General features: G+C 33.6%; 2 protein-coding genes across 2 annotated transcripts; both read left to right on the forward strand.

The window, feature by feature from the left end:
- Positions 1 to 665: 665 nt before the first annotated feature.
- On the forward strand, positions 666 to 1,445 carry LOC106763559. The gene has a single exon (XM_014647732.1). It carries the CDS (start codon positions 666 to 668, stop codon positions 1,443 to 1,445), a length of 780 nt encoding a protein of 259 aa, XP_014503218.1.
- A 5,066-nt stretch (positions 1,446 to 6,511) lies between these two features.
- LOC106763560 (disease resistance-like protein CSA1) lies at positions 6,512 to 7,666 on the forward strand. Its single transcript, XM_014647733.2, has 2 exons — positions 6,512 to 7,075; positions 7,337 to 7,666. The coding sequence occupies exons 1-2, from the start codon at positions 6,588 to 6,590 to the stop codon at positions 7,443 to 7,445; spliced, it is 597 nt and encodes a 198-aa protein (XP_014503219.2). The 5' UTR covers positions 6,512 to 6,587; the 3' UTR covers positions 7,446 to 7,666.
- Positions 7,667 to 17,647: the final 9,981 nt, after the last annotated feature.

Below are 17,647 nucleotides of genomic sequence, written 5' to 3' on the forward strand. Positions count from 1 at the left end.
ACAACTCCAAAATGTATCACAGGCACAACATCAAACTGTGCAAGGTTGTGAACTGTGTGGTGGAGAGCACCAAAATGGACAATGTGCTATTCTAACCAATGCAAAGGAAGAGGTAAATTATATGGGAAATCAAGGTCGTCAAGGAAATTGCAGAAATTATAGTTAAGGATGAAGACCTCAACCTAGCATGGGTCAGGCTAGTTCTAGTAGACCACCACCTCCATAGTTTCAACAACCCACTCTTTCTGATAGGACATCAAAACTGGAAGAAACTCTTCAACAATTCATGCAGATGTCCTTATCAAATCAAAAGAGCACATATGCTTCTATAAGGAATTTAGAAGTTCAAATGGGTCAATTGGCCAAGAAATTAGAAGAAAAGCTTGTGAACACATTTGGAGTTAAAACTGAAACCAAATCCAAAAGAGCATTGCAAAGCTATAACTACAAGGAGTGGTAAAGTGTTAGAAAGTGTAGTTGTGAGGAAGGAGGATGAAAAAGAAAAATTAAGTGAAGAGTAGGAAGAGAAAGAAGAGAAAGTTGAGGAAGAAGAAGATAAAAAAAAGGAAGTGGAAGAGAGCAAAAAAGGAAAACAGATTGTAAATCCTTTACCGTATCCTAAGACATAATCTAGAAAGGAAAAGGAAAGTCAATTTTCTAGATTCATGGCTCTCTTCAAAAAGCTGGAAATCACAATTCCCTTTTCTGAAGCACTTCAACAGATGCCCTCAAATGCTAGATTCATGAAAGATCTGTTGACCAAAAAGAGAAAGTATATTGAGGAAGAAACAATTGAGGTGCAAGGGAATTGTAGTGTCATCATCCAAAAACTTCAACCACCTAAATTCAAAGACCCTGGAAGTTTTACTATTCCATGTACAATTGGAAAGCTCCCCACTGGAAAAGCGTTGATAGACTTAGGTGCAAGCATCAATTTAATGCCTTTGTCTATGATAAAGAAGATAGGGGACATGGAAGTAAAACCAACAAGGATGACACTTCAACTAACAGACAGGTCTGTAAAGTACCCATATGGAGTTATTGAAGATGTTTTGGTGAAAGTTGACAAATTCACTTTTCCAGTGGATTTTGTTATTCTTGACATGGAGGAGGATATTGAAGTCCCCCTCATATTGGGTAGACCATTTATGAAAACTGCTAGGGTGATAATTGATATAGATGACGATCATCTTAAGGTGAGGTTGCATGATGAGACAATAACTTTCAATGTTGTGGAAGCAATGCAACATCCCAGGGATATAGGAAATTGTTTTAGAGTGGAAGTTTTGGATGATGTGGTTGAGAAGGTGAAGAACCATATGTATGTGAAATCCCCTTTAAAGCGTGTTTTGGTAGATGCATGTGAAGAGCTCATTGTTGATGAAGAATATGAAGTGGAGGATTTCACAACATTTGGAAAAATTGAAAGAAGAGGAATCCACTGATGTTAAAGTGGAAAAACTGGAAAAGAATGACTTGGATGATCAGGAAAAGATGGAATTGAAAATACTTCCTGATCATCTTAAGTATGTGTTTTCAGAGGAAAATTCCAAGAGGCCAGTGATCATAAGCAATTCTTTGTCAAATAGTGAAGAAGAAAAATTGGTTGAGATTTTAAAAGAGAATAAGAAGGCAATAGGTTAGCATATGTCTAATCTGAAAGGTATAAGTCCAACCTACTGCATGCATAAGATTATGATGGAACAGGACTATAAACCCATAGCACAACCACAAAGGAGATTGAATTCTACGTTGAAAGAGGTGGTGAGAAAGGAAGTTTTTAAATTGCTTGAAGCATGAATGATATATCCTATCTTAGACAGTGCTTGGGTAAGTCCTGTGCATGTTGTTCCAAAGAAAGGGGGTATGACTGTTCTTCAAAATGAAAAAAATGAATTAATTCCTATAAGAACAGTCACAGGGTGGAGAATGTGTATAGATTACAAAAAATTAAATCAAGCCACCACGAAAGACCATTTTCCTCTCCCTTTTATGCACCAAATGTTGGAAAGGCTAGTAGGACAAGCCTACTATTGTTTCCTGGATGGTTATTCCGGGTACAATCAAATAGTAGTGAATCCTGAGGATCAAGAAAAGACTGCTTTCACTTGTCCCTTTGGTGTGTTTGCATACCGAAGGATGCCTTTTGGTCTTTGTAATGCTCCTGCCACATTCCAACGTTGCATGCTAGCCATTTTTGTTGATTTGGTAGAAAATTGCATAGAAGTGTTCATGGACGATTTCTCAGTCTTTGGAAAATCATATGATTTATGCTTACAGAACCTGGATGTAGTCTTGAAGAGATGCATTGCCACGAACCTTGTGTTGAATTTGGAAAAATGTCATTTCATGGTTCGTGAGGGAATTGTCTTAGGACATAAGATCTCATCCAGGGGAATAGGTGTAGATTAAGCAAAGGTTGATGTTATTGAGAAGCTACCACCTCCGACGAATGTCAAAGGTGTAAGAAGCTTTCTTGGACATGTTGGATTCTACAGGAGATTTATAAAAGATTTTTCCAAGATTGCTAAACCCCTTTGCAATTTGCTTGTTAAAGACACTCCATTTGAGTTTGATGAGGAGTGGCTTAAAGCTTTTGAAGTCTTAAAAGAGAAGCTTATTTCAGCCCCTGTCGTAGTTGCACCAAACTGGACTCAAGATTTTGAGTTAATGTGCGATGCAAGTGATTATGCTATTGGGGTTGTGTTGGGACATAGACGTGGCAAAATTTTTCACATTATTCATTATGCCAGTAAAGTTCTGAATGGTGGACAATTGAATTATGACACATGAAAAAGAATTTTTGGCAATTGTGTATGCTCTTGAAAAGTTTAGACTGTATCACTATATTACTCGTAACGATTTGGTATACTTGCCAAAAAGTTATCAACGTCGGTCCTCCAGAAAACCGACGTCTATATTGTAGAATTTGACTGTCTTTCCGCCTTCCTGACAGGCCCATTGACGTCAAGTTAAGGGAGAAGAGACGTCTATAACATTATAGATGTTGGTGTTTTATTAAGTGACGTGTAAGCGCCCGGGAATCGGGTGAAGAACATTAATTACAGCTAGGTAGACGTCTGCCCCCCTCAAAACCGACGTCAATGAGACAAAAAAGACTGTCTTCTTGCCTACCTTAGGGCCTGACGTCTACTATATCATAGACGTCGGTTGCCCTAGAAACCGACGTTTTGTTTATCAACTTATTTACGGTAATGCCACCATTCATTAATATACGTCGAGCTACCCTTTAACCGACGTCTTATGGGTGACGTTAAACAACGTTTTTGCATTAGTAGATGTGAGACTTTAAACATTGTTAAGTTAGTAAATACAAAGTGAAGTAAGTATCTATACATTAAGAATTTCATAAATGAGCCTTAGCAAGTAGGACTTGAATTTCCAATTTCTAGTTTAAAACAAATAATTTTTTTTAAGTAGTTACAATTATTATTTTTATTATTACGAAAATTATACATAATTAATTCATGTAAGAAAAATATTTTCCATTGACCGAACCAGTTAAGTTGATAAACAAAGCGACTCATGTTAAGTGTAACAACCATTTGCGAGAATATATTCGCTTTATCGAAGAATAAAAAGTAGAAAGAAAGAAAACTGAATTGAAATAGTACATGAATTCCCTCGAGTTAAAATTATTGACTTTATTAAAAACATGCTACAATAAATAATGAATGAATCAACAACACGACCTAATCGATTCCAAATTGCAAGTACGTAAAGTCCACCTATCACTCATAGTAAATTACAAATGCAATCGCATGATGTCCAAACCAAACTTACTAACAATAGTCACAAACAAATAACTTCACTTACACACAATTAAGTTCATAAAGGATATTTATTTTAGTAAAAAATTAAGTATATTGAAGAAGGATGATAGAATTGTCTCAACTTTCATATAAAAAAATAAATAAACAAACAAAATAAATAAAAAAAGTTTATAATTTAAAACTTTTACTGCTAAAAAATTTATAATTTTATAAACTAATTTTAGATACTAATTTTTTTTGATAGTTAAAATCTTAAAAGTCAATTTAAACTCTAATTCACAAATTAATTATAAAATTTTATTTATACTATAGACTAGTTAAGATATAAATAGTTTTTACTTTGTAAATTAATATTTAAATTAGTCTTAATTATTTTTGTTTCTAAAATTAGTTATTTTTTAATGATTTTCTTACCGTGAGATACATGTCGAGACAAATTCATAATTTGCCACACCCAATAAGAGAGATATTTCTACCAAAGAACAGATAATTTTTACAAATTTTATTAGAAAATATTTTTATATTATATTAAAGTAAATTTTAAATTTAATTTAATGTTACAAAAGTTAGTTTGTAAAATAAGTACTAAATCCACCACTTGTATACAATAATTTAATTTCATATCTTTAATCAATATAAAATCGCTAATGTAGAAAAAAATAATAAAAAATGTAAAGCTAAAACTTGTATTTAACAGAAAGTAACAATTGAACGACAGCAAAAAAGAACTTTATTGAACAACAACGAAAAGAAAGTATAGCACGAAGAAAGAAAGTGTTATACAAAAAGCCAGACTACGCTGTTTGTTTACATGAATAAACAAACGTTTGCTGAAAAATGTTCTCTGTTAATTTATTTTATTTATTAATGACTCTTAAATCAAATTAAATTCTAAAAGAAATTAAGATTTCTTTTTCTAGAATTTGAGTTTGTAGTAGGAAAATCATATTCCAGTAAAGAGAATCAATAAGTAATTAACAAAACTAATAAATACTTAATACAATAACACATAACAAACTAAATAAAAAGCACTTTTCTGGTCATGAACTTTAACATCCATGTTTCACAAGTTCTTTTTGAATGTGCACTTTCATGCCATTTTAAATTGACCATGGTCTTTCTCCCAAAATTTATTATATAGTGCCATAATTCCCTTTAAATTTTGTACGATGCAACATGAATTGGTAAACTAACTTTAATTTAGACAATTCAAATAGTTATCAGTTATATTATTTTACCATCACAACTTCGCCAATATTAGTTATAGAAATTAAAATGCACCTTAATTTCTCTACTGTCACAATTAATGATGCTGGTATGACAAATGACTGCCGGCAAATATACTTTGTCAATTTCAGATAGATTGAGCAGAAAAAAACTTATATTAGTTATATCTTTTTTTAAACATAATCTTAGACTAGAATTTGCTTTAAGTTAGTAAGTAATTGAGATTGATTGTGCTAGGAAACAAAGGAAGTGAGAAGGAAAAAAACTATAATTAACATGAAGTCTAACAAGCTTCGGAAGTCTAATTAACGTAATTAAGCAGAAACGGAACAAAGCTAATTAATGAACTACCTTTTTAAATTAACTAAGTCAAGTTTTCCGAAGGAATATTCACAGTATCCAAGTAGAAGATGCTGCTCTGAAATGCTGGTATATGTGTGACTATAATTAACATGAATTTGCCTACCAAAAACTAAACTTACGGAATACACAAAAAAAATAATACAAACTTTCCGAAATTATTCTGGTTAATTCAAACAGTATTGGTTTGTTTTTGATGTAGAATTTTTTAATGAATCTATAGTTGTGATGAGTCATGGCTTGAAAATTTCTATTCAAAGAGTCAAAGGAAGAAGCACCCTGGAGTTTGCTTCATCAATTATTCCATGTGAGAGTCCGAGCCATCGAAACAAATATATGATTGACTAATCAAGTTGTAGTGTTCACAGATGCACAAGTTGGTCAAAATCAAGAAAGCAAATAAATTGAAAATAAAAAATTCCTGGCGCAGCCAAGACGAAATTACATTGAACTTTTGCAGAAAAGTAGTGGACAATGCACACAGTGGTTTACATCCTTTTTTCACTTGTTTCATCAATATTCCAACCCATAATACGGAGAAAGGGCTGTTCTGTCGTTCAAAACCTTAATTCGTGTCTCATGATAACTTTCAATGTTCACATGTGAGTGAGCCACAAACAATAAGACCATAACGTGTTTGAAGGGGTATACTCCTCTCAGTATAGAACCTAGAGGAGGGAGTCCAATTTACTGCTCCACCCATCTGTCAAAATCTAAGAAAACTTTACTTTTGACCACATTTTACATACAAAATCTTAACATGTTGACAGGGTTGTTACATAAAATTAAAGTAATATGGATACAAAGATAAAACAGTTTCGTATGGTATACATTATTTTTTCCATCATGAAATAGTTGTTCTGTTCTTCGGTAAAAAAGTTATTTACCTTTTCATCCTATACGATAAAAACTCGTGTGACAAAATGGTAAGAAGATGAAATGTCGCCAAAGGTCAAGGTAAAACTAGAATGAAAAATGCCTCCTACCCACGCAAAGAACGTTAAACGAAAGACCAAAGTCGATGAAAGAGAAATGAATATTATTAAAAAATTCGCTACAGACCCTTATAAAAGGGAGCCCCCGTCAATTCATTAGATACCAATATCATTATCATCATAAAAGCACACAAAAGAAACAAAAACAGCAACAACAGCTGAATCATCGAGCTACTCGAACAAACAGCTAGCACCATTATATTTCTCAAGCATGCAACGTCACGTGGCAATGAGCTTGCGCAGGGTTCTGAGTCAGCCAAAGCGAGCACAAGAAATGGTGAGGCGGGTGGTGGAGCCGTGTGACGTGTTCCTGAACCACCGGAGCATGGACACCAAGAAGACGGTGGCAACGTTGATGTATGACCATTTGAAGAGGCACGGTTTCAACCCTTTCTTGGATAACAAGTCCATGAAACCCGGGGACAAACTGTTTGATAAAATCAACAGGGCTGTTATGGAGTGCCAGATCGGAGTGGCGCTTCTGTCTCCACGCTACACCGAATCTTACTTTTGCCTCCATGAGCTCGCGCTTCTTCTCGGGTGCAACAAGAAGGTTATTCCCATCTTCTGCGACGTTAAGCCTTCGCAGTTGCGCCTTGTCAACAACCCTAAGTGGTCGCAAGACGAACTTCGCCGCTTCAGGTGGGCTCTTGAAGAGGTTAAGTACACCGTGGGACTCACGTTCAACTCCTCTAAAGGGTAAGTTCTTTTCCAAACCCTACATAAGACAAAAATAATTAAGGTTTATCTATTCATAAGTAACAATATAAAATCTCTTTAAGTGAGTCATCTATTTGTCTTTGCACCATTGCTTTCTACAAGGGTAATGGAATGAGTGTGATGCATTTATATATATTAAGGGCATGCTAAATTTCTGGATTTTGATGCATTTTGAAAGGTTGTATTTGTCTGATTCTAAGTTCTTAAGTAAGTTGGCTAATTAAGTTGTTTGTGGTGCAGGAACTTGTCAGAGATTGTGAATAGTGCTTCTGACATCATCATTGGTAGCATGATAGAGATGAAGGATGAAGAGCGTGGGCAGCGTAAAAACTTGGCAATTCCTCTTTAGAACTGAAGATTTCAAAATGTTGAACTCTTCTAACCATGCACTGCTCATCTGGAATTAATCCTTACTTGTAAGGATAATACGTTTTATATCCTTCTATTGCTACCTAATAATTCATTGTTTCTTCATTGATTTAATTCTTATTTCAATAAGGCAATAAGAAATAACACCAAATTCTTTTATTTTCTATCATGTATTTATATAACCAAAAGCAATGTAAAGTGCTTCAGTTTCTGCAATTGTTGCAATAAAAGTACTTCTATTCTTTCTTCTTCTTTTTTTTTTTTTTTTTTTTTTTATCATCTCAGGTTAATCTAATTGCCCTTGTCTCCGTCACATTAAATCAATAATAAATAAGTCAAAATTAACTGAGATTTATTTATGTTTAAAACTAATATTTAAAAAATATATATTTTGTTATTTAAAGTCGGAAACTGCAACAGGTAAGTGTTACCCAAAGTAGTATTTCGGGGTTGGCTTAATGGAACCAACGGATAGCTTTACTCCTAACAGATGTTTTAAACATAATGCAGAGAATATATATTTATCCCATAAAAAATTAATTTTAAATTTATGATATATATAACTTATGATACAATGCACAACAAATTTAAATAATATAATATCCCCAAAAAAAATACAACAATACAACTATATGTATGATAATATGTTTATATGTGTTGAACATGTGAAAAAACTATATATTTGATATATTTGAGATTAATTTTTTTGTGTTAAATATATAAATAGGGTTTTCTATTTATAATAGAAGAAATAAGGGATAAATTCAAAATACAAATAAGAAATAATAATAAACTTACTAAAAGACAAAAGATAAATATAAAAGAAAGATAATATATCTAACACTTCCCCTCGAGGTGGTGCATACAAATCGTATGTATCAAGTTTGTTACAAATATAATCAATTCCCGGTCCCGTAAAGACTTAGTGAAAATATCTGCTAATTGATCACTTGAATTGACGAATTCAATCTTGATATCTCCAGATACAATCTTCTCTCGAATCAAATGACAATCAATTTCAATGTGTTTGGTCCTCTCATGAAAGAGAGAATTAGAACTAATATCAAGAGTAGCCTGATTTTCACATATAAGCATCATTTGCGTGACATCTCCAAATTGTAACTCTCTAAGCAATTGCTTAAGCCAAACAAGTTCACAAGTGGATGAAGCCATAACTCTATATTCTGCTTCTACACTAGATCTTGCCACAACACTATATGTTTCTTGCTTTTCCAAGAGACCAAGTTACTACCAGTGGAGACACAATATCCGGATGTAGATCTTCTATCAAAAGGAGATCCTGCCCAATCAGCATCAGAATAACAAACCACTTTTGTATGGTTACTAGAACCATATAACAACCATTTTCCATGAGATCCTTTAATGTACTTTAATATACGAATAACTACATTACAATGATCTTCACAGGGGGAATTAAGGAATTGGCTTGCCACACTAACTGTAAAGGAAATATCAGGACGAGTAACTGTAAGATAATTCAATTTTTCAACTAGTCTTCTATATTTCTCGGGATCTGACATAGGCTCCCCCTATTTTGATAGAAGTTTAGTATTGGGATCCATGGGTGTGTCCAAAGGTTTTTGTTGGAAATAGGATGACTTAGTTTTTACACCAAGAGGGGGGAGGGGTGAATTGGTGAGGTTTAAAAATCAGAGTCTTTTTAAAATCTTTTTCGCATAGTATAAAGCTTTACAAAGTTTCTTGAATCGCAGGGAATAAGAAGTTTAAGTGCAGCGGAAATATAAAGTTGACTGTGTAAATCGTAAAGTCGACTTAAAGTAAATAGTGTAGGGAAAAAGAAAGCAAACACAAAGTTTTTATACTGGTTCGACCTCAATGCCTACATCCAGTGTCCTTCCTCAACCAGGAAGCTAATGCACTATATTAGTCAAGGTTTTTACAACGAGATTTCTATAGAGACCTCCACGTCAAAAGTATAGACAACCTCTCTAACCCTCTAACTAAAAGTATAGGCAACAACACAAATATCTATAGCAAGATATCCCCTCTTCTTCAATCTACAACACACTTTGGACAATCCTCAAAGTGTCCAGAACTCCACGAGTTCTCCTCCTGTAATCCCAGCAGGACAACAACAATCTTCTAAAGATTGATAGAAGTCTTGATCAATATGATGAACACCAGTAGTGTAGAATTTGATCAAACAGTAAGTGCAAATCACTTCCTCCTTAAGAAATTCTTCAAAGAAAGATCTCCTCTGTCTTCTTGATGAGTTCTTGGAGCCTTTTACACAGAGATCACAATATGAAATATCAAATGAAAATGTTAGAATTGTCAAAGTCTCTATGATCAACAAAATCGCGTTTATTTATAGTTTTCTATAAATCAGACGCTCTTGTAGTCGACTTTGCCACTAATGTAGTCTACAGTCATCAGACAATTATAACAGTTAAAAAAATTAGCAGCAGTCATAACAACCAAATTGATTACACATTTAATTCAGTTGACTTGCATTTAATGCTTTAGCATAGAATTGAAATATAGTCGTTACAACACAAAAACATTAACAGAATTTCAAAACAAATAACTAACTAAGTCGAATTCGCTACGTGTGCAGTCGACTTAGACACTTCAAATCAATTTTGAAAAACTTTTCAATGCAAAATTACTCACAACACTGTTTTTGAAAATCTGTGGAAAGTCACGAATTTTAATTGACTTACTTCATAATGAAGTTGACTTAAAACTTGCAGTTTTGCCACACAATATAAGTTCAACAAAGTGCATGTGGTTTTCTTTTCTTAAACATATGCAAAGCAATCGCAACTGATGTATCAAGTATAAAATCAGTGAATATGCATACATATATGCTAATCAACACAAACATGTTCTTTGAGATACACAATAAAGAATTGAATATGTAACACATAACGATACAAGTGTTATTTATAATGTGTTGTCATCATCAAAAACCAAAACACTGTGAGATTAAGGTTTAGCTAAACCAGTGCTTCCCTTATCAACAATCTCAACAGTTTTGAATTCATTAACCCAGCTTCCTCCAAAATGTCTAGTGCATATTTCCTTTGAGATATAAGGATACCATCGTTGAATTGTGTCACGTCAATACCCAAGAAATATCTAAGTTTGCCAAGATCTTTGGTCTGAAATTGGTTACAAAGATGTTGTTTCATCTAAGAGATGCCATGACTATCACTGCCTGTAAGAACAATGTTATCAACGTATACTACCAAGTAGATAGATCCAACACTTGAGTGACAGTAAAGACTGAATGATCTACCTCACACCGAGTCATACCAAATTGTTAAACAACATTACTAAATTTTCCAAACCAGGCCCTAAGAGATTGTTTTAGGCCATATAAGGATTTGTGAAGACGACATACCAACCTTAACAAAGAACCTTATGCTCTAGATACCATGTTGAATATAGTGAAAAACTATATTTGGGATTAATCTCCCTTATGTTAAATACACACATAGGATTCTCTATTTATAATAGAAAAAATATGGGCTAAGCCCAAAATACAAATAAGAAATAATAACAAACTAACTAAAAGATAAAAGATAAAGATAAAGAATAAATATAAAATAAAGTAATATATATAATAATATGATTCAAAACAATTTTTCATATTGAAGTCTTTTAGAAGATTCATTAGACATTTCTCACTAGAGACTAACATCACACCCTCGTCAATTTACAATATCAACATGCTTTGCTGCATCTGCTTTATAACAACCTAATACAAAAATATCATTGCATTTCTCTTCACCCAATGTCTTATGTTGTGTTTAGAAAAGTTAATTCATAAGGGTAATTTATTTATTTGAAGAATTTAAAATTCTTTACATTAAAATGATTTCTTTATATAAAGTAATAAGAAAGAAATTGAAATTTAAGAAATTTTGGAAGGTATTTCGAATGAATAAAATAGAATAATTTCAAATACACTAAAAAATATAAGAAATGTTAAATTCCACTCTTTTCACTCCTTTCATTATACATTTACGAAGATCGGGTTGAGTCAGCTCAACCTGAAGGCTCAGTCAAGTCTACTTGGATTGAAGGTCGGGTTGAAGAACAACTAGGGTCATCCTAAACTGAATGTCTTGTCAGGTTGGCTTAGGTCATAGGTCTTGTTAGGTCGGTTAGACTATAGGTCAATACAAGTTGTAACGCCCCGACAACTTACAGGGACTGTTGACTGCTCCCACACATCACCACGAGACTTTCCAGTGTGCTTTGTCCTCACTCGCACACTTTTCGGGAAAACTTCCCAGAAGGTCACCCATCCCAGAATTTCTCCATGCTAAGCACACTTAACCATGGAGTTCTTATGGGTTAGGCTACCGAAAAGTAAATGCATTTTGGTGATATGAGTAGCCAAATCAATTCCTTTAAGCTATCCTTCAACCGCATAGTCCCATACCTATACAGTCTCTAGATCCCTCTCATTCTGGTGTATGTTCGATTCATCCATGTACCCCTTCCACTGGAAGCCTGCCAGGAGCCGCTCCTTGTCCGTGCCCCCTGCACCATGCCCCTTGCACCGGCGATCACTCCCCGCCCTCGTCAATGCCCGGGTGTCACACAAGTCACTTTGGGAAGGTCGTGCGGATTCAACCTAGATTGAAGGTTGAACGATTTTGGCCTAGGGCAAAGGTTGAGCAGATTTAACCTAGGTTGAAGTTCGGGAAGATTTCACTCGAGTTGAAAGTCGGTAGGAGTCGACTAGGGTCAAAAATTGATCTGAGTCGACCGAGTCAACCCATGTCAAAGTTAAGGATGAGTCAACCCAGACTTAAAGTTAAAACCAATCGACAAATGTTGAAGTTCAAGCAGAGTCAACTTAGATTGAAAGTTGAAACCATCGACCGTAACTGAAGGTCAAGACGAGTTAGCTTGAGTCAAAGATCGAGTTGAGATAACAAAGTTTACTTGTGATGAAAAGTTAAGACGATTCACACTAGGTCGAAGGTCAAGCTATAACTAAACTTGAACTCAAGCATAGAATTGACACTAGTGCAAAAGCGCTGATTAACGTCGGTTATTTTGGGCTTTTAACGTCTACAAAACAACCTACGTCAATTCCGGTGACGTCAATGAGACGTCGGACATGAATATAACTGACATCTAGGACTAACTGGACGTCGGGAGTAGGACTAACTGGACGTCGGGCGTAGGACTAACTGGACGTCTAAAGTCATTATATAGACGTCAGTCTGAGCAATAACCGACGTCTAAAAGGTACTATAGACGTTGGTCTATACATTAACCGACGTCTAATCCAGTGGTTGTGTTTTAGTGTAGTTTTGTTCCCGTCTTTGGATAGCCTAGTAGCACAATCTCCTTTTGCTAGGTTCCCCCCAAAAAAAGCTTGCGTCTTTTGAATTTCTTATGGATCTTTTCAACCCAAAACCGAGCCTGGGTTATTGCTTAGTTCCATTTTCATCCGCAAGAGGAAAAAATCACGGTGAAACGATAACTAGGCAACGACCCAGGGTCATTTTTGGGTTGAAATGATCAAAAGAAATTCACAAGACGCCACTTTTTCTAGGAGGCAGCTAGCAAATGGAGAATGTGTTACTACCTTACCCCAAGAAAGGAACAAAACTGCACTAAAACACAACACAAAGAAAGCAAATTTTAATCGGTTGAACTAGAAGATAATCGATGAAAGACTAAACAAAGTTTAAACGGTAAGCATAAAAAAAAAACCACGCACCTAGGATGCCGCAAGAGAGAAAAAGGAGAGGAGGAAGACAATAAAGATATCAGAAACAACAATGGAATGCCGCAAGCGAGAAAACGAAGAGGTGCCACAAGAGAAAAAGGAGAAGAGGAAGACGATATCAGAAACTGAATGCCGCGAAGAGTTTGCGGTTTATTTAAAATGAAATTGGGCGTCGGTTGCTCCAGAAATCGACATTTGTAGTCACCTAGACGTCGGTTATCTCAATAATATGACGTCTAAGTTAACATTTAAATTGACTTTTTGAATACCCATTAGACGTCGGTTTCGAGAGGAGCCGACGTCTAGGAAGCTGAATCGATTGATGTTTGATTTCTTGTCAGGGATGTTCACGACAGTTGTGATGGGGCCCTGACGTCTATAATAATGTAGACGTCGGTGCCCCTCTAGCCCACGTCTAGGGCCCTCGAGTTTGGTGAACATAATTAATTACAGGCACATAGACGTCGCTTCCCCTCAACACCAACGTCTAAATTGAAGAATTTTTTATCTTCCCGCCTTCCAGACAGGCCTTAGACATCGCCCTTTGACTACGTGACGTCTAATCGCCTGGGAATTAGGTGAAGAGCATTAATTGCAGCCAGTAGACGTCAGTCTTGTTAACACCGACGTCATTATACTGTCTTATCACCTACCTTAGGCCATTAGACGTCGGTTTGCGGCAGTGGGGACGTCTACAATATCATAGACGTTGCCTTACCTTAAATTCGACGTCTAGTTTACCAAGCTATTTACGATAATGCCACCATCCACTCATATACGTCGGGTTACCAGCAAACCGACGTCTACTGGGTGACATTAAACAGCGTTTTTGCACTAGTGTTAGTTATAAAAAAATTAAAATAAAATTTTGCCTTAAAATAGAAATTAAATTTGTTAAAAAATTAAAATACAAAATATTTTAATTAGTTCAATCAAATAAATTATTTAAATTATAAAAAATACAATTATAAGTAATTTAAATGCTATATGTTTTAATTTTTTTTTAAATTGTTAAAATCTCTTGTTGAAACACAAAATTAATTTATATCTTTTAAATCATTCATGTATCTAAAATATATTTTTTCTTAATAAATTTCGTACTTAATACTTCGCAATACCTCATAGGTATCCCTTATCACATATCCATAAAAAGACCATAATACTATATTATGTATCAACATGAATATATAATCATATTAGACCATAATATTATACAAATATCCACATATAACATACGATAGTATGTATATCATAAATCACATATACGACAAGTCTCTCATCATCGTCATCCTCTTCACATACGCATGAAACAAAATCAAATTAAATAGATGTTATAATTAACTCACATTAAAGGTAAAGTACCTACTACCAAATCTGTTCTTATATGCCTTTAAAAACTTAACTTCACCATTGAAATTCCCACAGCGTTAACTACCCATTGTCAACATTTTCCTTTAATCTTAATCATAATCCAAAGCAATAAAGATCTAAATATTTACTTTTATTAAGACCTATCTTAATTTTCCAATTGTTACTTCATCAAATATGTAATCTGATAAGAAAACATAACTTCATCAATCAATATCATACAATACATTAAAAAATATCATGATGGAAAATATTTCAATTAAATAATTAAAATAAAAATATATGATCCAATATGTTGGTTATTCTAAAAAACATATTTTTGTTACTTTTTTTTTTTTAATTCGAAGTAATCAAAACGTTTTTTGATCGATCATTCAATTTTAGCATTCAAAGAAATTTTAAACGGTATATATATTATTGTTAACTGAAATAATCCTCTATATTTTTATTCATTTTGATTATTATTAAATAAGAAAAATAACAAAAAATGATTTTTAAGAAGATAAACGTATTTGTGGTTAATTTTTTCATTAAATATTAAAAGAATTATACTGTAAAGTGATTATATTAATTGCTTTTAAAAACATTTTGTGGTGGACACGTTCAACATTGATCCTTTACTCAATAACATTTCTTCTCTGAATTTGACCTTTTTGGTCTTACCAACATTTCGTATTCATCAATATCAAATTGTTTCTCTTTTTCAGAACACGGATTTTGCACTTTCTGGTATGTATTTTTCTTTCTCCGACAAGGGTCCCAAACTGCACTTTTGACATTATAAAATAACTAACTAATAAATTAAGTTTTACTTCTACCACTAAAACATTATTTTAACGGTAAAACTATAGCAACCAAATAAAGTTCGTATCCAAAAAATACGTCATAGAGTTCTTTTAAGATTTATTCACTTGAGAGTATTTGGAGGAAATGATTTCGGGAGAGTGATTGAATGAATTTGAAAATATTTGAGAATAAATTTTTTGTTATTTGTTTGAGTAGATTTGGTAATAATTGAGAGTGGATTTGGAAGTAAAGTTTGTGAGAATCAGTGTAGGATTTGATTGATGTGATAGATAAAAAAATTTATTTAATTGGTAAAAATTAAACACTATCAAAATACCCCTAATTATTAAAGTAATATATTAATATTATATTTAATTATAAAAATATTTATAAAAATTAAAAAATTAACGTTAATATTATTATCATTATTTATTTATTATTATTATTATTATTACTAATATTCATGCTAAGAATCCATTTTAATCATTATATTAAGGGTAAAATTGAAATTGTAAACAATCCCTTGCAAATCTGCGCTAAGAATGGAAGATTGAAATTTTTCTTCATCCCGTAAATCCACTCTTTTCATCACCCGTAAATCAATAAAAACGAACACAAAATTCATTGGAAATCGATCATTGCAAATCATCAGCAACAGTAAATCACTTAAAGTGAACACAACATTAAGTTTTATTCAATAATTCATTATTCATCATTATTACATAATGCATGCCAATGTTTTTGTATAAGTGTCATAACAATATATTAAATAATAATAATAATAAATAAATAAATATAGTTACAGTTATATTTAAAAAAAAAAATTGGGAAAAAAACAAGAAATGGTGACATGGTAACTTTAGATCGATCTTGAGATATCATATCATTTTATTATATTTGAGGATTCTACATTATTTACAGTTTCTAGCGTGAGTAATTGCATAAATTCGGATATTAAGTCTAGTGTTGTTATTGATTGTGTCTGTGAATGATGTTTGACACATTTATGTATTGCTTATCTTGGTTGGTTAAGGTTAAGATAAAAATTATTTAGGTATGTTAATATTAGCATTAGTTTACCCTTTTTTGGTTGTAGTTTTTTGCATTTTTTTTTTTGCAATGATTGCTATTAGGATGTGAGCATAAGATGTTATAGGTTCTGGTAGTAGTAGAAGTGATTGAGATGTGGAGTTTTTATGTGTTTCTAGTTTTTGGGTTGAATGTATGTTACTGGAAAACGACAAGTGTACCGCTCATACATAGCAAGTAATAAATATTGTTCTCTTCACATGGACTTGTGTAGCGTATGAGAACTCTCACAATTCACAACTCAGTTAAACAACAAAGTTCACAAAAGCATAAAAAAAAGAAACTTTTTCACAATTCAAAACTCAGTTAAACAACAAAGTTCACAAAAACACAAAAAAAAAGAAACTTTTTTTTTTATTTTTATTAAGCAATTGGTGTGCAACAAAAATTTAACATAGAGTATTTACAATTTCAATACTAGACTTCATTCACTTCATTCTCACGCAGTCACAAAAATCTCAATTCCATATTCAAGTCTGTAGAAAAGATACAATCGGTATCTTGGATAGAGTCGCGCAGCGGAAATAAAAAAACTAGAGTATAGCGAAAAGCGTGTTGCGGTCACAAACCAAGTTACAGTGGTCCTTTTTAGAAATTGATTTTCTTAGTGAACTTTTATCGAACAGTTGGAGTGCTAAAAGTTTAAAGAGTGTATAGAAGAGAAAAATCACACAAGTATTTTTATACTGGTTCAATTCAACAGAATCTACGTCCAGTCGTTAATCACTACAAAGAGTGATTAACAGTTCCACTAAAAATAGTTTTACAGATTACAAGATAATGAATTGAGTAAGGGATAGAAAACACCTTCCTTCGACAAACGAACCGGAAGAGTGCAGTGAGTAACTTCCTTCGACAAACGAACTGGAAGTGCTTCCTTCGACACACGAACCGGAAGCAAACACTTTGCCAACTCGAAGAGAACCGCTCTGACTTTCGACACACGAAACACGAGCTTCTCCTATTCACGAGACTAGGCAGAGCACCTTGCCAACTCGAAGAGAACCGCTCCGACTATCGACACACGAAACAAGAGCTTCTCCTATTCACGAGACCAGGCAAGGGAACAGAACTAGCTTTTGAGAACTTCCTTAGACAAACTGTATTCTTCAAAAGACCTAAGTTCACAACGTTACTTTCTGAAGTTCTCAAAGCACCTATTTATAAGCCCAGGGTCAGAATCTGAAAGGTCATCTCCC

The sequence above is a fragment of the Vigna radiata genome, chromosome 6 (assembly GCF_000741045.1).
Source record: "Vigna radiata var. radiata cultivar VC1973A chromosome 6, Vradiata_ver6, whole genome shotgun sequence".
Lineage (NCBI taxonomy): Eukaryota > Viridiplantae > Streptophyta > Magnoliopsida > Fabales > Fabaceae > Vigna > Vigna radiata.